The following is a 25,314-nucleotide window of genomic DNA, read 5'->3' as shown; positions in this document are numbered from 1 at the left end:
AAGAACAACCAAATGTAGCTGTCCCAGCCCTGGAAGTGTCCAAGGCCAGGCTGGAAATGAGGATAAAGAGGAGGGAGTGTGCCCAGTGAGACCAGGGTCAGGTGATGTGGGAAGAACACAGAGATGCTGCTCCCCCCACTGCAGGCAGAAAATCTGTGTGGACAAAGCTCAGCTGGAGCTGCCAGAACTGGGGAATAATAACAATTTATAAAGATATTAATGGTAAAAGGCAGTGCAGAGATGACTTCAGTGTGTTCCAGGATGAGGAGGATCACCTCACAGACAGGGAAAGGCAGAGATTTAATGCATTCTTTGCCTCTGTCTTCAACACGGATCATGGACAAAGGGGGTCCCAGTGCCCTGAGCTGGAGCTCCATGATTGTCACAATGATCAGCTCCCAGTGACCCTGAAACCATGCAGGATCTGCTGCTCCAGCTGGATCCCTACAAACCTACAGGGGTCTGATGGGATTCATCCAAGAATCCTCAAAGAGCTGCTGATATCATCACAAAGCCTCTCTTGATGATTTTTGAGTGGTGTTGGCAATCTGGAGAGGTCCCAGCTGACTGGAAGCTGGGGAACATTGTTCTGATTTTCAAGAAGGGCAAGGAGGAGGACCCGGAAACCACAGGCCTGTCAGTCTCACTTCAGTGCTGGGTGAAGTTGTGGAGGTTATTCTGGGAGGTGCTGAAAAACACCTGGAGGACAGAGGCATCAGTCACAACCAGCACAGCTATAGAGGGGAAAGTCCTGCTCACCAAACCTGATTTCCTTCTGCAACAGGGCATCCCACCTGGCTGACTGAGGAAAGCCACCTGATGTGAGCTTTTTCAGGCTCAGGCTGGATCTCAGGGAAAGGTTCTTCCCCAGAGGGTGCTGACACTGCCCAGGGAATGGGCACGGCCCTGAGGCTGCCAGAGCTCCAGCAGCCTTTGGGCACCAGGGATGCACAGGGGGATTGCTGGGGGGTCTGGGCAGGGCATTGAAATCCTTGTGGGTTCTTCCAAGCCAGGATATTCTATGATCCTCTAAGTCTTCTTTTAAGTGATGATGAAACCAAACCTTTAAAGTTACTGTCTAGTGCTATCAATGTATTATTTCTTGAAGGGAAAAAAACATCATTGCAACAGCAAAAAGTTTTTTTAAACTATTATTTGCACCTGTGGTGTGGAGGAGGAAGAGAACGGATGAAGAGAGGTGTTTGTCAGGTCTAAAAAACAACAGATTCTCAAACATTTTGTACTACTTTTATACCACTTCTAGGTAACAGATCAATCTACCAGTGTTCTCTTAAGGCTTATTCTCATATCTAGCAAGTTAATAGCATATGTTTTATGATATATAGCACGAAGGTTCTACACCTCTGCAGCACATTTCTACCACTGAAGCAAAAATATCTATTTTTAAAATCCGTAATGGTAGGAAAGTGCCAGGGTGCCAAGAAAGTCATCCTGTAACAACATACATCTTTTCCCTAAAAGTGCAAAAGAAAACCCAAAATGGCAATAATACATCACATGCTAAACCTGGCTTTTCATGGAATTGAGTTTCCCCACTTTCCATCACATCATGATGCTGAGGCTCTACAACCCAGACCAAACCCAGCATTAACCAAGCAAAAGTACCTGAAACCCTTTGCAAAATGGCTCAGGTTTCTATTTCTTCTTACCCTGCAGGTGTTTTTTAGCTGAGCTCAGAGGCAGCTGCAGGCCCCGACTTCCAGCAGCACACTCAGGTCACACAATATCCTGAGCTGGAAGGGGCCCACAAGGATCAGAGTCCAGCTCCCAGGGGAATGGCCCACACAGGGATGGAGCCCCACACCTTGGGGTTATTAACAGCATCCTCTGACCCCTGAGCCCGTCTCAGGTCATCCCTCCCTCCACACCAGGGCAGTTCCTGTTCCATGTCACAGAGGCAGAGCAGTTGTCTCTCTCACCCAGGGGTGAGTGTAACCAGCGTAAAGGGGTTATTCTGCATCCTTCTCCTGCAGTTTGCAATCCTGTGCTCCTGCCCCTCCCTGCTGAGAGCTGCCAGGGTTTAGGACTCCAGCACTCCCAGCCAGGCTGCTCCTCCTGGCCCACAGCCTGCAGCTGCCCCCAGCCCAGACAGAAGCACAGAACCTGTGCTGGAAAAGGAGCAGGACAGCAGCACAGCACAACAGCCCCACAGGCCCTGCAGTGGATCACAGCTGCTGATAAAAGCTCAGTTTTAAGCCTAGAGTTTAAACCTTCATGCAGCACCCAGATCAGAATAACGCTGGATCCCCAGGCAAGTGCAGCCAGGTGAGATCTGAGCCTGCTCTGAGTGACAACAGCACCTCAACAGGGGCTGCCCAATGTTCTGTCAACACTTCCAGCTGTTTCCTCCCGAGGGATTTTGCTGAGTGACGCTGGTTAAGCTTGGCTACAGGTCAATTCATCTCACTTCCAGTATGCCTGGTGAGATGGGAGAAGCAGGATGGATGGGGGAATGTCTCAGAATACCAAATCAGGGGGACAAACCACTTCTGGCAGGAGCCACCAGAGAACTGCTGGGGCTGGTAATCTACGACTGGAACTGCTTTTTTACAGGCTTGGTTTTTCTTTTTTATGTTAATTAGTAACCTTATCTAAGGAATATCTCAAGTTTTTCCTTTGTAGATTACATGAATTAATAGATATATCCAGAAGCACGAAAAGCAGGCTGAAGTTTACACCTGCAGTAATTCAAAAGCCTTGAGATATTGTAGTTTTTATCAAATTTTACATGTGTGCAAAAGGCTTTAGAAATAGAACTAAAATTGGAACAACAGAGACCCCTGCAAAACTCAAAAGGAGTGAGCCAAGGCAGCATATGCCCTTTCCAAGAGGAAGAGAATGCATTATAAATCTGGGAATAAAGCCACCTAACTCCTGGCAAGACAGCTTGGAGAAACAGATAATAAAGCAATTCTACCAATATGGTCACAAGACATTCAAAGTTAGAATTAATGTATCCTTTATTCATTATTAGAAGTATAAATAGGTTTAATTTGCTACAGATTTAAAAGTGTTTCCTGTAGGGTGGGGGATTCAGCAGCCTTAACCTGCAATACACCAACACAAAAGTAGGTATGAAGTTGCCTTTGAAAGGAAGCAACAGGCATTAGAAACCAGGAACAGCAGGAAAAGCTGACTAATTGTCAAGAACCTCAAGCCTTGGCAGCAGCAAAAGCAGCAGAATTTCCTCTCCATCACAGAATCCCAGAATGGTCTGGGTGGGAAGGGAGCTTAAAGATCATCTCATTTTACCCCTCCATGGCAAGGACACCTCCCACTGTCCCAGGTGCTCCAGCCTGGCCTTGGGCACTGCCAGGGATCCAGGGGCAGCCACAGCTGCTCTGGGCACCCTGTGCCAGGGCCTGCCCACCCTCACAGGGAACAATTCCTCATTCCCAATATCCCATCCATCCCTGCCCCTGGCAGTGGGAGCCATTCCCTGTGTCCTGTCCCTCCATCCCTTGTCAATTGTCTCTCTCCAGGTTTCCTGGGGCTCCTTCAGGCCCTGCAAGGCCACCCTGAGCTCCCCCAAAGCTTCTCCTGTGCAGGTGAACAATGGCAGCTGTGCCAGCCTTTCCTCCCAGCAGAGCTGCTCCATCCCTGGGATCATCCTGGAGCCTCCTCTGGCCTGGCCCCAGCAGCTCCAGCTCCTGCCTGGGCTGGGGCAGCTCTGTGGGATCACCATGTGTGGAGTCAGGTGAAGTCCCTGAGAAGACAAAAGGACTCAGAAGGAGCCCTGGCTGCCCAGGAGGGAGATCCCACTGAGGGCACTCAGACCAAGCCAACCTCATCCCCATCACCTCCAGTCACCCAGAGCCAGTGACCCCCAGGCTCTGTGGAGGATTGAAAAGCCCAGAAACGTGGTGTGCATCCTTCATTTCTCACAGAGGCACCACCAAGCTATTATTTACTGAGCTAACTAATTAGCCAGCCACCCTTGCAGATAATAAGAATGCATTAAAGTATTTAGAATTCCAGTACAAGCCTGACACATAGGAAGTGGCTGCCCTTCTTCAAAAGAAAGTGAATGTCAAAGGAAATAAACCATTTAGGAACACTCAGCACATCTGAGGTGCAGGGGAAAGGCAGCATCACCTCAGCATCCAGGACAAGAAAGGAAAACAAAGCTGAGTGCTATGGGATGCCAAGACATTTCACACTTTTATTGTATCAGCTTCTACTTCTAAAGAGATCATTAGATACACAATCTGAATTAGCATTAGATAGATGATAAAGCAACAGCTATTCAAAACAAAGAGAATTAATACACAGAACTGCAAAAACTGGCACAGAAAAAGCTGGAGATTGAAGGCACTTAAGCTGACAGTAATCTGAAAAACCCAGCTGGTAAATTCAGTTTTACACCAAGAAATAAGTTGTAAGTGAATCTACACTTCACTGCAGTCTAGCACTGAAAGCACCCTTCCCTGCACACAGGCACTGCTCCAGGAGTGAGTAATAGAATCAAAGTCATAGAGCAACTTTACACAATGCATAAAATAATCAATCCACTGGAAACAACACCAGGAATACTCCCAGGGAATACAAGTGCCCTGTGTACTTGAGGTAGTCCTGCTGTTACAAAAGGAGTTCCTCAAGTCCAGCTAAGGATACCCATAACTTGGGGGCATGGAGGAAATAGGTTTCCACAGCACTACAAAACTGACCAGAGATAAACATTTAGAGGAAGTTTGGAGAATTCAGCATCTGCCACCAAAAAGGCAGTTTTACATTCTCTGTGAAAATGCCTTCATGAGAGCATTGGGGGGTGGTGGTGGTATACAGGACAGGCAGATTTGCATAATTACCACATTTTCTCTCCAAACACATTCCTGACAGGCTCTCCTCACCTCCCTCTGCAGGTCCCTGAGCACCCCTGGGCTGAGCACAGCTGTGACTGACCACAGAGGGAGGAGCAGCAGCCCACCTCACCTGTGGCTACCAGAGAGCCACAGCTGCAAACCCACCCTCACAAGCACATCAGTTTCTCCATGGCCTGGTGAGGACCCTGCCTTCCCCAATGGAAGGGCCCTGCAGGAAGGAACATGCCCATCTTGTAGGCCATTAGCTCCAAAGGGGTCACCTGCCCAGGCACAAGGCAGAGGGGCCTCCAGCTTCTTTCTCTTCAGTTATTTCTGCATTAACTTCTTGTTTTCTTGGCTTTTTTCAGTCCACTGACCTCTAGAATTTGGTTTCTTTGACTCCTGGAGAGATGCCCAAAACTCATTCTGCCTCTAAGGAAATTCACAATTTGGCATTTAAGGGGAACAGTATCAAGTGATATGGCTGCAGTCTTATTTTGTATTTGACATCAGAGCTCTCCAGTCACCTTCTTCCCCCAAAATGACTCAATAAGAGTCCTCAAAGGAGAGGTTCAAAGGCACAGTAGGGAAGAGGAAGCCAGCCCCACATCCCACATTCCTCCCTCCTCCCACAATGCAGGAGGCTGAGTGCTGAGGGGGAGATCCACACACAAACCCTTGGAAAAGGGGGAAATGAGACTGAAGCCACAGATGCAGAAGCCACCTGGGCAGTATCAAGCAGCCAGTTGCTCAACCTCTAAGCAAGCAGAATTAATTGCATTAATTCTGGGGTTTAGTCAAGAGAACTTGAATAAAAATAATGCACACTTAAAAGCAGTGTAGAGTATTGGGTTAAAAACCATGGGGACAGCATGTACAAGGAGGGATCTGACTTGGGCAGCACTGACATTCACAGCTGCAATTCATCTGCTGGGAAGCCTGAAAGGAAAAACATCCATCAACTTCCAACACCAGATACAGGACAGAATGAGTGTGCTACAAACAAGTCCCAGGGTTATCTTCCTTCTCAGCAAACAGGTGCTTTTTAAAGCATCACATACCAATGCTGCAGGTAATATCAGAAAAGAAAATAAACTAAAAAAATAGCTAAAGTCTCAAGCAAATAATGAGATTGGTGTCTCGAAGAAATTGATGAAGTATCTCCAGCATTCCTTAATATCTCTGTATGTATTTTAATTTGGGGAGAAATTTTGCAACTGTATTCATATATAAAGACAACATGAAAAGCAATTTAATAGTATCAGGATTATTTGAAGTCTTGAATAGTTCAGGATAGTCAGAGCTCCAACTCCCCCAAACAGCCCCTGTGTGCAGCCCCATGGCCAAATCTTCATCTGTCATCATATTAAAGAAGATGCCTGCCACACCTGCAGGTGGGAACCTTACTCCAAAACTCAAATCAATCAAAGGCAACAAAAAAGTACCTTATGGTTTAGTTTAGTGGGGTTTTTTTTGTTGTTGTTGTTTTTGGTTTTAAGGAATCCATCCTTTAAATACAAGGTCAAAATAAATTCCCTAAACCCAGCAGATGAGAGGCAAGCAAGAAGGATGCTCTGGAGCAGTGATGGCACCCAGGACTGATGCACCTGCATCCCCAAGATGCTCCTCATCCCTGTCCAGTCACTCCCCCGCACACTCCCATGTCACTCACACTTTCTGTGCCTCACAGACTTCACTCTCAAGATACAAATTGAGCTGATCCTCAACCAAGAACCTTCTGTTCTCAGAGCCTTTCCTCCAGACAAGCAGCAGGCTTCATTTCCCCAGATCACTCTGCAGGTTTCAGACAGTAACTGATAACGTCAATTCACGTTATCATATTCAGCAAACCACAGCTGACAGCACCTCAGGCATATCAAAGAGATTCTGAGCTGAGAAGCAATTTTTCTCTTCTGGCCACATATGGCAGCAGTGGAGCACCCAATGAATGGCAAAAGCCTTGCTTCTTGACAGGCAGAGGTTACCAGAACACAGTGGAGTCAACACTCCACGAGTGGCTGCACATCCCACAATATTTGCATTCACTCTGACACACACAATAAAGAAAAACACCCTCCATTTGTGGAAGGCACAGATATTTGTGAAAAGCCAGCACAGAACCATCTGGGTTTGATTCTTCACTGCCTACTGCTAATTTTGCACATGCCCTGGTTTTCCCTTTGTGGCACCATGCCAGTGCTTTTTTTTAATTGCTGCTAAGAAAAATGCACCTTTTAGCCCACCTCTGCAAGGCAGGTCCTGCCCTGACAGCCTCTGGCCTTCCTGCTCTTATTGAAAGGAAACTACTCTTCTAGAATGCCTGTTCAGCAAAAATAATTTGTGAGTATCCAGTCTCCAAAGTCAAGAAGTGTTTTCAGATAGCCTGAGCAGTTTTTTAACCCTGCCATACACAAGCTGGCTCTGCTGCTTCCCCTCTAACTCCCATCCCTCCTACTAAAGGAATGTGTAGGCCAGGAGGAAGCCAAAGTTCTCTCCTCTATTTCAACAGCTTCCCAAGATACAGCTTAAGCCTCATCCTTTTCTCAGACATGAGAAGGATTAAGTCACTCTTTTGCCTCTATTTAAATTCCAGAGGGCTGCCACTATTTGGATAAGCCACAAATGCTAATTATTCTGTATTGATTCTGTTGACTTTCTGGGACAAAGGAGGTCTGAAGCTCCAGGACACATTAAGAGCATTACAGAACATCAGCTTTCTTACACAGGATAAAACAGGTTAAGCAAGAGCAGAGTCTGGATAATAAACACTACATCCAGAAGAGAATATCTCAGTTTCCATCAAGACCTCTAATGCTTGTAAAAAAGATGAAGAGGTACTGGAAAGCAAAAAAAAAATGAAAGAGCACAGCAGGTTTTGCATGCCATGGAGCACTGGAGAGGAGACAAGTGGCACCACACAGCCACAGGGACAGATGTGTACATGGACAGTGACTGTTCCTCTTCTCTCCCTTCATTATCTCCTGAATCCCATCCTGCAGATGGAACTTAGTCCAGAGTTTGTATTAGATCAAGGCAAAAGAAACAGGAGAAGTTGAGGACTTGAGAGTCAAGTGTGCAATACAAGAACTGTGGTCTTCCAGCTTTGTAATAATTCCATCATGCCCTTCCTCCAACGAGAGGAATTGAAAAGCCCAGTTGTGTGTGTAATACTTCTGCACACTGAGAGCATGATCCTGCTGGAGGCTAAAAGACTGTTTATCCACAGATCAGCAGTCACTGTGCAAACTTACATGCTCCATTCCATCCATACTCCTCAAATTTGACTTTGAGAGACTACTCAAGTATCACCAAATGCAGTTGCATTAGGGGTGACTACATATTTGATCTTATGTAGACAGATAAAGTTCAAATATTTTCCTACAAAACAGTAGAATTCAAATGAATTAAGCCATAAACCACAATGTTAAGGCAGAATCCATGCACAGCATTAGTGTACTTATGTAAAAGCACTTAGAGTTCAAGGAAAGTAAAACACTGCAAAATGCCAAGCTCCATATCACAAACAAGGGTGTACATTTGTACTGCAGGTTTTGCCTGCATCAATCTTAACTGTTATTTGATCAACATGAGATTAAGAAAGGCTGAGATTTATAATGCATTATTAGAAGATCAGAATGTGTTAACATTGGAGATGGACACATGCCTGACAAAGGAAAACTCAGGTGTTTCACCAACGCAAAAGCAAAGGGTGAGGGGGGAAAGAAGGGACCAGGTAGGATGGGAGCCTTCACTGCCACTCAGAGTATCCACAGGACTCAATTCCTGCTCAGAGCCAGCACTAGAGCTCAGCTCTGCTGCACAGCTGCCTGCAGTGAGCACTGTAAGTGAGGGCAGCCACCTTCCTTCTTTTACATACATTAAGAGTTTGTAACAAAAACGCTGCAAAGCGTGGAAAGGCTGCAAGGGTGAGTTCTGCTGTACAAGGCAGTTCAGAACAAGTCCCAGCTGCTGTCAAATCTATTCAATTTAAGAGAGTTCTTGCTGGCAGCTCTGCAAACAAGCAGTAAAGGCTGAAGGCAGTGGATGGAGCACAGCAGCGATTTAAGACTTCCAGAGACTCCTGGGCTCCTACTGCAATCAGACCTGAGGTGTGAGTGCTGGGCCTTGCTGGGATTCTCTCAGGAGGCACTCAGCCAGCCATATGCTTCTTTAAGAGATGCATCTGCACAGCACAAAAACTGTCTTGGGTCTGGAAAAGCATCCAGGACTTGCAAGCTGTGCCACTGGCATCAGTGGCTGCACTGGCCTGTGCCCCCTCCCAGGGCACACAGCTGCAGCCCAGATGTGCTGCCCTCCCTCCCCTCTAGGGCTGGGCACCCCAAGCTATTTGGGGTCTCTAAACCAGCAACTCCACATCAACATTGGGAGAAGCTCAGGGAAACCACTGGGGAGGCAGGGAAGACTCTGAAGAGCTTCAAAACCCAGAGATCACAAGGTGTACAGAACTTTGCAGGAGCTGGACTCTTAAGAACTTCTCTTAAATTCCATAAGTGCTTTTATTACTCCCTAAGAAACAGAAGGTGCCAGAACATCTCCTGAAAACCCCACACTAAGTCCCAAACCAGGATGGTGTTGGGTGAATAGCTGGAAGCTTGATTCTGTAGCCCAAAAATGCCTGACTGACACAGTGCGAAGTTCTCACCATCTTCATCTGGCTTAACTCCAATGATGCTGAAATATTTACTCTATGGCAGCCTATAAGCATTAAACTTAAAACTCCTATCACTTCAGAAATGTTCTGTTTTTAAAAGCAGCATTTTTGTCAAAGCAATAATGTCTATGGAAATTAGGGCCCAGCAGAACAGCACAGCTCTCTACTGAGCAGCAAAGTCCATGACGGAAAACCCATCCAGGCTTTCTAAGCACATCCATCACGTCAGCATTCAGGCATCTTAAACTGACAAACAATATTAAAAAAGAAAGTGCAGATTATCTCAAGGCAGAATTTTTATCAGCATCTTTATCATCAACACAGATCAGTGTGCCATTTTAATTCACATCTATTCCCACAGAAACAGATGCTTTCATTAAAAGGGCTATGCAAGAGCCCTTTCAGTATATAGATACTTGCTATAAATGAATTTCAGAGTCATGTGAAAATTCACGTGTTCCTTTCCAAGCTTGGATCCTTGATAGGAACACAAAGCTGTGGATCAACATTATTAATAGGCAAATTCATCATGAAAACACATCTCCATTCTGTAAATTGCAAGTGTGTCTGGAGTAGAAATATCCTTTGCTGGTAGTTCTGAAGACAAATTATTTCTCCCAGCAGATATTGAATAGATAAGCCAGGCACTTTCCTGCCCAATCACTTTCCAAGCATCAGAGATGTTCAGAGAAGCTTAGGAAAGAAAAGCAAAATAGTGCAATTAAGGTTGAGCAAACAGCCCTTGTGTGAAGCATTACATTCCCCTAACTGCACTGAACACAGACACAAGGGTGCAAACCAAGCATTTAACAAGTTATGGGTCCACCAGGTCCAAACCCAGCAGTGTTGGGACCTTCTCTGGAGACCCCAAGATCCAAACCACGCTGGCCTGCCAGAGTTCCCTGACAGAGCAGGGCCACAGCCTGGGCTCAGCCACCCCCTCACCCTGAATTTGTGCCATACCAGCACAGGTCAGGGTAAAATCTAAAACAAACAGAAACACAACCCCCACCCCCAACCAGACCCTGCTGTGGTGCTCAAGCACTTGAGGCCAAAGAGAAGATGGAAACCAGGGAAAATAAAAAGCCATCCTGAAGTGATGTGTGCCTGGAATGCTTGCTCTGAACCAGCTCCCAATGGCTTTTCTCCATTTGCTGCCAAGCACCTCTAATGCAATCCAGACAGTCAAGGACACAGTCAGAATGTTAATATGAAGGCATTAAAATTCCCATTGAAATGGGACCTGTCAGGCTACTTTATGTAACATGATTTATCGTTTCCAAATGTAGTAACAAGGGATTTTATTGTACAAGAGCATGTGGTACACAATGGGGCTGCGGGTCCGCATTCCGCACTCACCAAACTACAATTCCTGACAATGTTTCTGCTGGTACATGGCTGAGTTACTGGTGTGTGCATGAAAGGGGAGCTGAATGCATTAGAAATTGATGGGGTACAGAATAGACTGAAAATGAGAGCTCTCTGCACTTCCTTGTGCATACTGAGCAGAGCAAGACACCTCCGACCACTGCTGGCCCATGGAAAGGAGCCCACTGCCCCCAGCCCTCAGGGCTCCTGCACCAGGCAGCAAAAATGGACTGTCAAAAGCTGAAGGAAGCTTTTATTTCCAGTCTTACACATCAGTCAGGTAACTGATGTCTTCTGCAACTTCAGAGCACACTGAGAGCACACTGGAAACTGCTGGTTACACTTCCAGGGCGTGGCCTGTGCTTTCTACCCTGAACCCCAAACCCCTTCAAAGCTCGGCCTCAAAGTCACCAAACCCAGCCCTCGCCATGTGTAACACAGAGCTGACAGCAAGGCAAGCTGCCCAAGTCCTGTGCTAATGACACCCAGAGGGCTAGAGCACAGAGCACACACCTGTCACAATCAAGTCTGTGGATTCCTGTGCCAGTGACACATTTTCTTTCTAAAATAAAGAAATTTTTCAGCTGTCAGCCCACTGGGCACTTTTTAATGCATTTCAGTAGTTTAGATATCCATGTAGTTTTTATTAGAGTTATGTTAACTTTGAGGCAGAGCTGAGTAGCACAGAACAGAAAAGCAGAGATGTTGGCTGTACCTACAGTGGGAGAGGAATCTCACCAGCTGCCAGTGCAAAGGCAATGCCAGGATAAACTGGTAGCAGTGTCAAAAAATACACAGCTTCATCCTTTTTACTTGGAGCAAACTGCAACAGGTCAGCATGCACCCACACAAGACCATGGAGTTAGACCCTAAAGACTGCTTCCATTGTATTTTCTGATATTTCTTACTAACTTCTTCATTGATTGCACTATTAATTTTAACATCATTCTGTTCGATGCTTTGCTCTGCCCTCTTGCCCTGCCTAAGCCTGGAATCAATGCTCAACTAAACTCAAATATGCTTTGAAATTTCTTTGTTTAATTAATAAAATACACACCAAGAATGCCTGACAGCCACAGATCTGGGTACAAAGATCTGGGTCTTGCCATCTGTGAGTTATATTACAAACTCAGCTGCAACTGATGTGCTGAATTTGCTGCATTCCAGGCAGTTGATCCCAGAACCAAGACCTTGGAATAATCTGCTTTCACAAAGCTACTCAGAATCAATAATGAATTTAGGCCTTCCCCTCCCAGCCCTGCCATTCAGCACCAGCAGCAAGAAACAAGCTTACTACAAGTAATAAAACCTAAATGCAAATAGGCATCCATGCTATTTCAATCCAGGAGGGATCCGCAATGCAAGTTTAAAAAGGGAAACTATTTTCTGTTGGAATTGTGAGAAGTGAGCAAAAGCCATAATGGAAAACAGCTCTCCCCAGGCAAAGTGGGAGAGGAGGGGGAAAAGCCAGAGAATGAGATGCTACAATTAAGGGATGAAGAGCTGGGATTTCAAAGAATGTAGCTTATAAACCAAGAGGCTGGGTCAGGAAGTGGCCAATGACATTTGGTGGATGCAGGTAATGAAAGCCCATCTCTCTTACCACCCACAGAAACAGGCTCCTGCCACTGGCCACAGCTTCTCTTGCCATTTCCAAGAGCAGTCCAGAAGGTCAGAAGTGCCTGAGCTGCAGACTGCCAACACTGGGGGGATACTTGGGGTAAGATAAATTAAACAGCTCCTTTGCTTCTGTCCTTCTGCTTGCAGGACCCACTACTGACCACTGTCTGACACAATGCTGGCCTTAACGTGCAAGATTTAGTCTGACCAAGCTGCTCTTGAAAATGGCAAGAAGTTGTACTAGATGAAAAAGGAAATCATACACACACCAATCTAAGAAAAAGGGGATTCAAACTTCTGTAACAAACTACTGAAAAAGCAAATCTTGCCCTTTTTTTAAGGGCATAATCACAGGATTCATCACCTTGCCAGCAGATGCAGTGGGGGTCAAGAGATCCTACAATTCAGTTTATTGCTAAAACCCGTTATTCAGCTAAAAACTTCTGCCACACTCCATAACACAGCTGCCAATGCTTCCAGACCTTCAAGGACAGGCACAGAGAAACAGTTAAACTCTGAGTCCAAAACACTAAACTTTGAGTTATAAACTGCCTAGAAAAGTCTTGCAATTGCCAGAGATCAGAAAGAAAGCCCAGAAGCCAGAGGAAGTCACCAAAGAGAAGGCATTTGAAGTTAAAAAGGAAATCTGTCTCAAGACACTCCTGTGCTTCAGCCTTTCCAGTCTATTCCTCATCCAATCTGCTCTGAATTTTTACACTTGGCCAATAAATACCTCTTACTCTAGCACTTGGATAGGATTTACGATGCACTGCAAGTGCTGTGCAATTAACAGATTTAATGCCCAATTCACTTCCTCCTTCAAAGGGAGGCTGAAGGAAAGCATCCCAGGAGCTGTGGGTATATCATACATATACATTAAATGACATTTCCTCTACCACTACTCTAAGTCAGCACATCCCTACTCTTCCTGCAGATGTATCAAACCATTTTCACTGTTTAGATTCCCAACTATTAGTCATTCTTCAGCTTAATCACAGAGGGGTTTACAGTATGGATTTTTACACACCATCCCACATTTTCACCATAATTTATCAATTGCTTTTTCCACTCCATTTCACTGAATTTCTAATCTCATTTCCCCAACTACACTGTCTACAATCATAACATAACAGTGACTTTAAAAAATGCAGTATGCTCCACTAATTTCACAATGTGCCAAAGGAGATAACAGAGGGAATACATTCTTCCCATCTCAGCGTGATTACTTTAACTTGCCTATCAGAGACAAAAGCACATGGCTGAGGAGGACAGGCATTGCTGTGAGAGGAAGTCAAAGCTCTGCACTCTCACATGGCTATCTGACCAACTTTCAATGAGACAAATGCCACCAACTCCTCCATGCAAGACCAAGCATTTACCTCCTGCACATGTTTAATTACCCTTTGGTGGCTGCTCCATTTGGAATCCTGCTGACAGGGCTCCATCCAATCCAGCAGCACATTTGAGGGATTATTGCTGATACTTCACAGACTCATAAAATACCCTGCTCAAAGGAGTTTTGAGTGGCACAACTTCATGCTTTGCTTCCCAGCTGCAGTCTGAAGTTCTACAAAATGTCAATGCTGAGCACAAGCTACTTTCACAAGCAATTAAGACAGACTACATGAATACCTAGCTCAGCCCGCAGGCTACATCAGATTTGCCTTTCAGTTTTGTTCAATTACTTTGCCCTTCTCTTTGGCAAACAGAAATCCTTGTTTTCCTTTCTCTCTACCACGCACTGCATCTGTTCTCCAAATTCCACCACCCCAACCCATGCATGGCAGCCCCTGGACCAGTTTTGCTCTATGTTGAAATCACTTTGGCCAAAAGATTTGAAGGTGAAGTATCTAGTGCAGCAAGGTTCCGAAATAAGAGTTACTGCCTAAAAAAAGTAACTCTGAACTCAGCTGCACCTCAAACAAGTTCAAAAGCATAAATAAGACCTCAAGTCCCCCAATAAAGATTTCTTCAGACAATTTTACTTGCCACAGCACTACAAGCCACTAAGTTTGCTTAAATTGTTGCCATTTCTGCAACTTTATTTCTGAAATCAGCTTTAACAGTATTGAAGTTAAACAATTATATATAGTCTCATCTATAATCTTACGATATCCTGATGTCACCTCTCAACACATCAAGTTCTTCAGCTTAAAACCCACTGGAACAAGAGCAAAGGGGCAGTGGACGGGAAGGAAGTCCAATATTTCACCATAATGCCCTCAAATGCAGAAGCTCATCTGCATGACATGACACTCACTCCAAGTGTGGAAATACTCAGGCTTCAGACACTGTGTGCACATTCAGTGCCTAAACACTGGAAAAGAACTGCTCTGAGCCCAATATTTACACCAAACTGCTCTCAGATTTTCTACTACATATTTAACTTCATACATCACTTCTACTCAAACCGAGTAGCAACAATAATCAACTTGATTCTGACAATTCATGCTTTCAGCTACAAAGATGGGACTGTTAAAGTTTCCAAGAGACAACAGAAGTGAAGTAGGACTTTTTGCATAAGCCCAGTTACCTTATGTAAACCGAGGTTTGAATTTCTCTTGACCATGTCAACAGTCATAAAAGAGAATTAGAAGGAGTGCCATGGGATTAACATTTTATGATGACAACACTTGTTTGGAAGACTGGAGATCAGCTTTGAGGTAAGTATCACTGGTGATTTAAGAAGGTTTCATCACACCTCAGGACAAACCTTTCAGGACCACTTGCTATTGCTCAAATTCTGTTTGGGACAAAACAGAATTCACAGAATCACCAGGTTCAAAGAGACCCTCAAGATCATCAAGTCCAACCCAACATCTCAACTAAACCCTGGCACCCAGTGCCACATCCAGGCTTTTTTTAAACACATCCAGGGATGGTGACTCTACCACCTCCCTGGGCAGCCATTCCAGAACTTCACCACTCTTTCTGTGAAAAACTTTTTCCTGATATCAAACCTGAATTTCCCTTGACTCAGTTTAAGATGGTGTCCTCTGGTTGTGTCAGTGCTGCCTGGAGAAAGAGACCAACCCCACCTGAGCACAGGCACCTTTCAGGAGCTGTGCAGAGTGATGAGGGCACCCCTAAGTCTTGTTTCCTCCAGCCTAAACACCCCCACCTCCCCAAGTTGTTCCTCACATGGTTTGTGCTCCCAGCCCCTTTCCAGCCTTGTTGCCTCCTCTGGATGCACTCGAGCATCTCAACATCCTTCCCAAACTGAGGGGCCAGAACTGGACACAGCATTCAGGGCATGCCCTCACTAGTGCCAAGTACAGGAGAACAAACCAGCTTTGAGGGACATGGCTTCAATTCCATGTTTTAGCTGACCCCATGGAGTCACACCCCGAAGGGAGCCCACAGAGCGGGGTACTCACGTTGCCCACGCACTCAGAGTTTCAATTCCATGTTTTAGCTGACCCCATGCAGTTCCAGCCCCAAAGGGAGCCCGCAGAGCGGGGTACTCACGTTGCCCATGTACTCGGAGAGCAGGTCCTGCAGGGCCTGGCGCACGGCGTTGCACTCGGCCACGATGCGCTCGCGGCGGTCGTCGCGCGTGCAGGACGAGTCGGCCATCAGGGCTGCCCCGCTGATGATGCTCTCCAGCCGCTCCTCCAGGGACGGCCGGAACCGCTCCTCGCTGAACGTCGAGGGGTCCACGATGATTTGTTTCTAGAAAGAGAAACAGTTCTGCAAATCAGTCACCAGCCCAAGTGATGCCTTATGATTCAGCTTTTACACTTTTCAAATCCTGTAGTGCTTTAGTGTATAACTCTTAAACTCCTTATACAGTGTCAGCTACTTTCTTCACATTTTGGTCAGACAATTCCTCTCTGGGCCTGAAACTTAAAGACATTTCACTGTCTCAGGCCATAAGAGATGTAAATAACAGTGAACTGGGGCAGGGGAGGGCCAAACTTGGAGTAAATTACTTCACTACCTGAAACTGTAACTGGAGGATTAACGCCCGATATATAAATGGACCAAACATATAATTTCCAGAAAAATTCACGACCATCATCCTTCTTGGGTGCAGCCCTCTCTGAGGCTTTTGACTGCCCAAGGTGTATCTATTGAAGGCCTTCAACAAATACCCACTTTTATTCTCTTAATCTTGTCTAACCTATGTTCTAGGCAGCCACTCTAAGGCATCAAAGCAGTGTATTACTGTTAAGTCATGCAAACAACCAACACTTAGAGCAACCCCCTGATCAGGCATTAAGAGGCAAACAACACTATTTTGGCACTGAGGAGGATTTTCATGAGTAGTTGTGTAAAATTACTAAGAGGTTTCCCAGCAGATTATATTGCTACTCATTTCTTGTGCTGCTTTGACAGCTAAACAAAACTTGGCCATAGGAAGCCTTGTTACATGAATGGCAAAAATCAAATGTGCCAGCAAAAATAAGGTTCAAAGTACAGAACTCTTCCTAATGACATGTCAATTTGGACAGGCCTTCACTAGTTAACTTGTCACATACAATTATCCCATCATGAACAAGAAAACAAACATCCAAAATTAACTCTATATATTGTGTTCTGTTGCCCTACTTTGCAGTCTTTCTTCTCTTCAGTGTTAAGCAGGTAAATAGAACTGTGTTCTCAAAAATTCTCCAAGTGAAATATCAACATAAAGGTTTCAAACCACACAGAAATCAATTTCTTCACGGCAGAAAATTACCACAAGTTTCTCTTGCCAGAGTGTTAGCAAGCACAGCTCATACCAAGAGACTCAGGGCTGAAACAGCAGCATTGATGCATCTGCTCTCAAGGGGCCAACACCACCACCCATGGAAGCTCCCCAGGAAGAAACTGCACAGTATTTATCACCTTTGAGTCCTTTCAGGTGATTTGTTTAAACAGGTCTGTAATTTAATAAAGAAAAATAATTTGGCCATTTCAGGGTCTGGTTGGTTGTTTAGGGTTAGGCTCAGTTATTTCAGGGGCAGAAGACCCAAAGCTTTTTGAAATGGGAAATTTTTCAGCCAGTTTGTGTTCAAACTAACCCCAGCAGCCACGTCACAACCACCTTCTTCTGCCAGCCAGCACATTTCATATCCCTACAGAGTAACCACGCAGCCATCACAGCAGGATGAGAACATGGCATGTGCTCTCCAACACATTCCCTCCTCCTCCTTCCTGAAACTTTTAGCCATTGGCTAATACAATGCAGTGTGCTACCACTCCAGAACTGCACCACCAAAAAGAGATAACGATCGGTTTGTTATCGTCTGGTAGCCATTTCATATTTTACCATCACTGGAGTATCTGAGGGCACGTGTGCTCAAAGCCTCTATTACAGGAGTGTAATAACACTCAAGCAGTAGCAGGAAATGAAGTGCAAGGATAACATCTGCCAAGAACCTCAACACATTTGTTTTGTCAGCCTCCTTTGGCAGGGATGAGACAAAGCTATCGTGAAGCTGGCCGGCTGATCAGGCACTGCTGCTATTAGAGAGCCTCACAAAGTGGAATTAAAAGCTCAAAAAGCTTCATGTGAACTGCAACACTCAAAAAGTAGTCTGCAGTTGTATATTGGAGAGTTTGTGTAGTAAAACAGTGTTATTTATCAGCCAGCCTATTAGCTGGCTTGAGCTGTACAAGCATTCCACCAACTTGCACTGAATTGTTTCCTCACTGCCAGCCCCTGAGACGGTGCCGCTGCTTCAGGGCTGCCTTCCCCTCCCACAGGCACCTGTGAGAATCTGTAGCCCATAGGGGCTAACCTGAGGCACACTTTGAAGGCTTCCTGAGCATCTGATGGAATTTCAGGAAGGCAAACTCAAAACAAAATCAGACACAAAGATCAAGACTGCCATGACATCCTCTTGTTGCTCAAGAGATCCCAGGGAAAGGCTTCCCATCAGACACAGGGAGAACTCAATCATAACTTTATCCTGGCAAAATACACGTGGCAGAAAGGGAGGAACGAGAGTGGTAAGAGCAAAAAGGAGAAAGTGAGGAAAATTTGGCAAAACCACAACTATTAAATGCCTTTTCAGTGATAGCTTTGCAATATTAAATATAGTTCTAGAGTAAGTTAGTGCTACAGTGTTTAAAATTCAGAGGCTGAATCAGGTAGACACCGAATTCTGGCTTCAAAAGGAAAGCGATCTCAGTAAAAATGCATGGCTGTCCTCAGCAACGTGCTGAATGCAAGATAAAGAACATGACAGATCAGTACAACCTATCAGTATGAAATGACTTCATTTCCAACCAAAGATCATATTAAAACTTCCCACTTCATGTTCCTCTCAAGAGGTAGTTTCAGCAATCCCAAATACATGATTCACTTTTAATAAATCACTTCTGTCACCTCCAAGAATACATTACATAAATATATTATGAAATAATCAATTTCAAACAAACCATCTAATGTAGCAGTAGGCTGCTATTTCAGAGCTAGTTTAACTTGACAGCCTTCCATCACCAAGAACCACATATGTAACTTTCTATATTCCATCAACCCTAGTTTGGAAAATGGCTTTTTTAAAAAAAGCCTACTTTGCCTACAACTTCAATAGAAAATGATCTTCCAGGCAGTATCAATAAAAGCACGCAGGTGAAGGAACAGGAGGGGTTTTGCCCAGCCACTCACATCGAAGTTGTTGAGGGCGTAGGCCAGCTCTCCACCCCCGCCCTGCTGCTGGGCAGCGTCGTCCGAGGCCGTGGCCTGGGCGGCGTTGGAGATGCCGCTGACCGCCTGCTGCAGCTGCTTGTAGATCAGGTCCCTGTTGGCCTTGTAGGCAGCCACGTCGGGGTGCTGCAGGCAGGCCTGGGACGCCGTGTACAGGATGGGCACGTTCTTCTGCAGGATTCCTCTGGCTGCCGCCATCTGATCGCGGTGACCCACATCTTTCAGCTCCTGTTAGGAAAATTAAAGGGGGAAAAAAAACATTTGAGATTATTGCCCATGTTCAACATCCATGCACTGTCTCCCCGCATCTTCAAAAGACAGGCAGGTTCTTTGCCTCAAATCTGCTCAAATCCGTCTGCTGAGTATTCCCATCCTTAAGGGCTCAACTAATTGCAAAACACGACAGCTTCATAAAGCCAAAAAAACAACACCACCGCAGGGCGACTCACAACACCACAATTCAAAACCTGACGTTGGATTTTTGTTCCTCTGCAGCATTGGACCGGCATTTTAGAAGCTGTCCTGTCTTGCACTCGCAGATAAGAAGCAAGATCATCTTTAATTTAAACTCCCAGGCTCACAACTAGAATGTTTTCTTTAATCACACCTAGGAGATGGCATTTACGCTCCTCAAGAGACTCAGGTACTTAATTTCAGAAGAACAAATATATCATCTCATTCAACTTCTTGTTCACCTCCAATGAGACAAAATTAATCCAATGACTGTAATTACCACTAATTCAAGATTAGTGAGCAAGTCCATAAGTCTTTTCCCAAACACTCTATGCTGTAATTCTCTAAAGCACCATCACCTCTGTTTTGGAACAGAGCACCATGATCAGATAAAGCCTCTGAGTCCAGCACAAGCAGTAAGTTTATAAAAGGAGGAACAACCACAGTTATTAGCAGCAGCACCATTTCAAAATTACCTCTTAAATCTAACAAAGAGGCAGTGAAAATGAAGACAAGCACTGCCTTACTGAGAAAAGGGAAAAAAATTCTGTCAGACTCTCTAAAATGAATGGGCAATAGGTGACCTCTGTAAGGTACACGCTGAGCTGGGAGGGCACTCCAAGCAGGCACAGAGATTTACAGATTTTGTACAACCACTTCCCATAGTATGGAACAATCCATCACAAAGCAGTTTTACAGCATTTATTGCATTGCCATCACAACCCTACTCCCATTTACTACAATCAGATTTGAGATACATAACCAACTGACAATCCCTTTTTGACTGTATCCAGCTTATTTTCTAAGACAAATCTGTGCAAAAAAAATCAAGCAGTGTCAGAGGTGCATAAGCAGTTTTGGTTTGTACATATCTACAGAACAAAGAGGCAAAAAATGCTCTAAAAGAATTATGCTATTTCTGATAATTTAAACTGCCCACACCTCTGCTTTCCTCTGAAAACTTAACTACTCAAGAATGAGTCACACCAGTGCTGTTGAACAAAACAAATTTCACACGCAATTTAAGGCTAAGCACAAGCTATCCAAACACAGAACATACCCACAACAAACAGGAGTTTCAACCCCTCCTCCAATGGACATTTCAGTGCAAGACCAGTGAGCAGCACCACTCACTTCCTCAGGAAGTTGTAGCTGTGCCCAGCCATGGATTTTGCCCTCTGTGCACATGGACATGTTCAGTCCATCTGCATGAACCACAACAGCAACAGGGTCTAGTGGGCAGTGCCCCAGGACTGGGACACATCTCAGCTCCTGTCCTCAAGTGCAGCTTTTGGGCAGCAGCATGCCATTAAAGCACTAAAACACTGACATTTACAAGTGCTACTATGAACAAATTCCATCAGAAGCAGCACCCTACAGCCAAGCACACTTTCCTTGCTTACCAGGCAAGCTCACAGTTCCTTAGCGTGGCAGAGCACAATATAAAGTACTCAGCAATAAAGTAAAAAAAATAAAGTGAAAAGTATTAACAGAACAAGCACTTTTCAAGAGCATCAAGGTATTTTGAAAAAGAAAAACAAGAATTAATATACAGAAGAAAATGGCCACACTATACCTGTTGTCTTTTGGCTGCCATGATGTTAAGCTTGTCCACTTCTGGTTTGAGGGCTTTGTACTGGATACCCAAATCCTGCTCTGTGCCAGCATTTCTTAGTTTCAAGATCCCATCTTCCACCTAAAAGAATATATATTCACGTATTTTTCTAAGCAATACAGTCCACAGGTCAGGAGGTAGTTCAGAATGTATTCATGGCAGTCAGAGAAAGCTATCTTCCCCTGCCCCCTGTTATTTTTTCAAGAGAGACACTTTAAAGGCTAATAGGATACAGTGCTTAACTACTATTTCATAGTCAGCAGCTATCAGAGACAGTCAGGAACACACATCTGAAAGAACATGAAGGAGTCAAGGGCTCTGGCAGGGCCATAGCAGTGGCCAAAGGGCACAAGGAGAGTCCTCAAAGCTTGTTTGCAAAGGAAGACCCAGTACCCAATGTCATTTCACTTCAAATTCTGCACAAACCACTCGCCCACCCTGTTGCCCATGGGAAGGAAAGGCTTCCTCAAACAGTAGTCCACTTTCATTTTTATTTAGCCTGCTGAAGCTACTCATCCCTAGCAGCTGCAAAGGAGTACTGGTTATAAGAAAGCCAAATTCTGTAAGATGAAAGGGCTGGCTCTCACCTGCAGCTTCAGACCAGGGCTCAGTTAGTTTTTGTACTAAAAGTTCAGAACAGAGTGCAGCTCAATGTCAAAAGCTACTGACAGCGAGTACAAAAGTGAGTGACACACACCCACTGCACACATTCTGCTGAGAGCAAAAACCCCCAGAGCCCCCCACTGCAGAAAGAAGCTGCTGCCAGTGCAGGCCCCACGGGTCACACACAGAGTGGGCACCTGGCAGAGCAGGTGTAACCCACACTTACAACTTTGAGCTGCACGAGCAGCTTGTAGACGTCGGCCATGTCAGCCAGGATGAGCAGGCGGGTGACGGCGGAGAGCAGGGCGCGCGCCGCCCGCACCATGTTCCCGCGCTTCACCGACGAGCAGGGGTCATCTGCAAACTCCCCCGAGGCGCTCTTCATCAGGTCACCTGCATGGGGACACAGCAGGGGCTGCCTTCAGCATCACACAGCATCCATCAGCCGCTGGAAAGGTTCCTAAGCCAACCTGAGTCTCTAAAACAAAACCTTTGTGACATACGGCTGACAGTTAATGCTGCGTGTGGCTACCTCTGAGTACAGCTACTGCACGGCATTGGGGCAGAGGGGTTTGTGCAGAGGGGTTCACACAGGGAGGAAGGGCTGGGAAATCACACTTTGGTCCTTATTTCCATTTGTACAGGTGTTTCAGTGCGCCAGAATTCTCTAGAGAGGTGAATTCAGCACGCCTTTGCAGGGCTGCAGTTATTTCCCAAGCTCCGACGCCTTCAAAGTCTGAGCAAAAGCTTTGATTTGTGTGCGTGTAGGAGTTAAGCAGAAAGCAGCAGAAAGCCCTGTAAACACACAGTGAGCTGCCACAGCTCCTGGGACCGTAAACAACTCGGAGCGATGACCTGGCTGGATATGCCCTGGTTGGAATTCAAAGCCAGGCAGCGCTTCGTAAAATGCTTCAACATTTCATAGCCTGTGGGGCTGCATCTGCTGCAGGAGCAAAGAATTTGGGTTTCAGATGCTAACAATGCCATTGGTTAACTATGAAAAGCAAAGGCCACTTTGCACAGCTAGAGCAATTCCTCCAGAAGGCATTCACAAAGCATGAAAGTAATGCCTGCATATAATCAGAGGAGTAAATTTTGGATTTCTCCCTCACTTTTTGGACCAGCTTCCAGCACCACAGTTCCTACACAACAGTAAGTTTTGGAATCCACATTGTTATCCTTGGATCTCTCTACATCTGAGAAATCCCTGAGAGAACAGCTAAGACTTAGTTTAGAAAATGGTAGGGCCTCAGGGTCAGGGATTTGCAGGCAGCAAGAGATGACCAGAAAGCAGATGCTAGGTGCTGTTTCAGAGGCTTCCCAAAAACCTGTATGAGAAAGTGTCCACGTGGCCAAATGCCAAAATAAAAATAGCCTGTCTCAGATGAGACTAAAAAACCTCCACCAGCGCTTGACAAGTGACAGCTGACAGTGAGTCCCATGGAGCCCCCCACACCAAACAGGGCAAGGGCTGCACCAAAATCTCTGCCTGATGCAGTCCCAGGAAGCTCCACTTATTTAACAGCTTACTTTTAACTGCTCAGAAATGCCAACAGCTGGAGAGCCTGGGGTTAACCATGCCCATACATAGTATCTTCCCAGGAAGTTCTCCCCACCCAGGCACTCTACACCTTCACAGCTAAATTCAGCCCAAGCACAGCTGCCAGCCTGCCCAAGCAACCACACCAAGATACTCAACTTTGTTCAAATGCTCCCCCCTATGTAACACCCTTCTATCATCTTAAATAATACAACCAAAAGTGCCACATAACATTTTAAGATAAAAATATGCTACTTCTGTACTGGGACACAGCAAAAGAGCTTCTGTCCAAGTACAGGCCAGCTCTGAGTATCAACCCAAAGGTATCCCCTACCCAGCTCTGGGGAACACAACTCATTACTTTAATACAGGTTAAGAACTCCAGATTTCCAGGTGGGTGAGAGATGATGTACCACCAATGCTGTGAGCTTCAAACAGTCAGGAGATTACAAAACCCCAACACAGCTGACATGAGCCTTTCTTTATTCCTTCTGGAACAGGCTAATAATAAAAGTCATCACCACAAGTATGAAATACAGTGACAACCTCAGGATTTAAGGATATTTATTTACAAAAGCATGAAGCAACACAATAAAAGGGAATGGCTTCAAACAGAGTAGGGTTAGATGAGATATTGGGAGGGAATTCCTCCCTGTGAGGGTGGGCAGGCCCTGGCACAGGGTGCCCAGAGCAGCTGTGGCTGCCCCTGGATCCCTGGAATATCTAAGGCCAGGTTGGACACTGGGGCTTGGGGCACCCTGGGATAGTGGAAGGTGTCCCTGCCTATGGCAGGGGGTGGGACTGGGTGGATTTAAGGTCCCTTCCAATCCAGGCCATTCTGTGATATGCCAGAACCAAAACAGAGTACAAATTTTTCCTTCCTTATTTACTTATATATAAAATAACCACATTTTCAATTCCCAAATAATTGTTTTCATTTATTTTCTATTTAAAACAACTTATTGAAGAGGCGACTTCTTCACGTGAATCTCAGAAATTGCTAACAAAGTTAAAAGCCAAAATTATCCTCTACCCAGCTCTTAAATTGCAACCTTTCAAGCCAGTCCTAAAATAAAATGCTATTCCCTTTTATTTTAACATGAGATTTTTAAAGATTTAGTGAGTTTCAAACAGCTTGTCAGGGTGTCAAAAGATAACCAGCTTCCCAAAATTAAAAGCAGATTATATTTAAAGTTGTTGCATATATATACATTTCTGCCAATTAAGGGAAGCTGACTTTCAGGCTTCTTTTATAAAGGGAAAGCACCCTGGGGTAGCTCTTTTAGCTGGATTCAAAGGGCAAGAGAGCACTCTGGCCTGGCCTCAATATGCAGGAACTGCATAGTGTGTGCACATCAGCAATTCCAAGGGGATCCAGCACAATCTTCCCTTTTTCAACACTGAACACAGGTAACACAACCACTCTGGAAGAAAGATTTTAAGAGTTAAAGTAACACAGTGGAGAAGATTTCAACTGTGAGACTTGGATTATAAAGCTGGTACAAATTCTTGCATGAGTAGTCTGTTTTTCCAATACAACCTTAGATCTTCATTAGATATTAGAAGGGAAAGAAAATAAAACAGAGTTGAGAAAAGAAGAGGCAACAATAGCCATCCTGTGATCATGTCAATAAAGCACCAAGAATTCACTTAAATCTAATGGAACAAAGCCTATTTCAGAAATGGTCAGACTCCAATCCATCAAAAGAAAATTCCCATTTTCTAGTCTCTTTCCCCCATGCCCACAGGGTGTGACAACACTTCCAGGCAGCACCATTAACTCTGCTCCCACACCAATTTTTGCCATATCAACACAGGAGTTGATACTCATGGCAACAAAAGCTTCTGATAATTCCTTAATCTTGCCTTCAATCAAATCCATACACTGCCTACAACACGTCTACAGTTTGCCAACAGCCACCTCAGAGCTCCCTCAGGGTATGGCTTTTCAAAGTGGCACACTCCTAAAGCTTTGTTGCAGGA

The 25,314-nt window shown here is 45.1% G+C and overlaps 1 protein-coding gene across 1 annotated transcript in view; it reads right to left on the bottom strand.

The window, feature by feature from the left end:
- The window catches only part of CTNNA1 (catenin alpha 1), a 116,482-nt gene that overhangs the window by 69,478 nt on the left and 21,690 nt on the right, over positions 1-25,314 (bottom strand). The window contains exons 4-7 of the mRNA XM_059483392.1: positions 22,018-22,184; positions 21,150-21,269; positions 19,082-19,348; positions 15,952-16,155 (exon numbers count right to left, since the gene is read on the bottom strand). Coding sequence (XP_059339375.1) covers positions 15,952-16,155; positions 19,082-19,348; positions 21,150-21,269; positions 22,018-22,184 — 758 coding nt within the window. The remainder of the gene's footprint in view (positions 1-15,951; positions 16,156-19,081; positions 19,349-21,149; positions 21,270-22,017; positions 22,185-25,314) is intronic.

This window comes from Ammospiza nelsoni, chromosome 16 (genome assembly GCF_027579445.1).
Source record: "Ammospiza nelsoni isolate bAmmNel1 chromosome 16, bAmmNel1.pri, whole genome shotgun sequence".
Taxonomy (NCBI): domain Eukaryota; kingdom Metazoa; phylum Chordata; class Aves; order Passeriformes; family Passerellidae; genus Ammospiza; species Ammospiza nelsoni.
The sequence above is the reverse complement of the archived record's forward strand: the minus strand, read 5'-3'. Positions and strand labels throughout refer to the sequence as shown.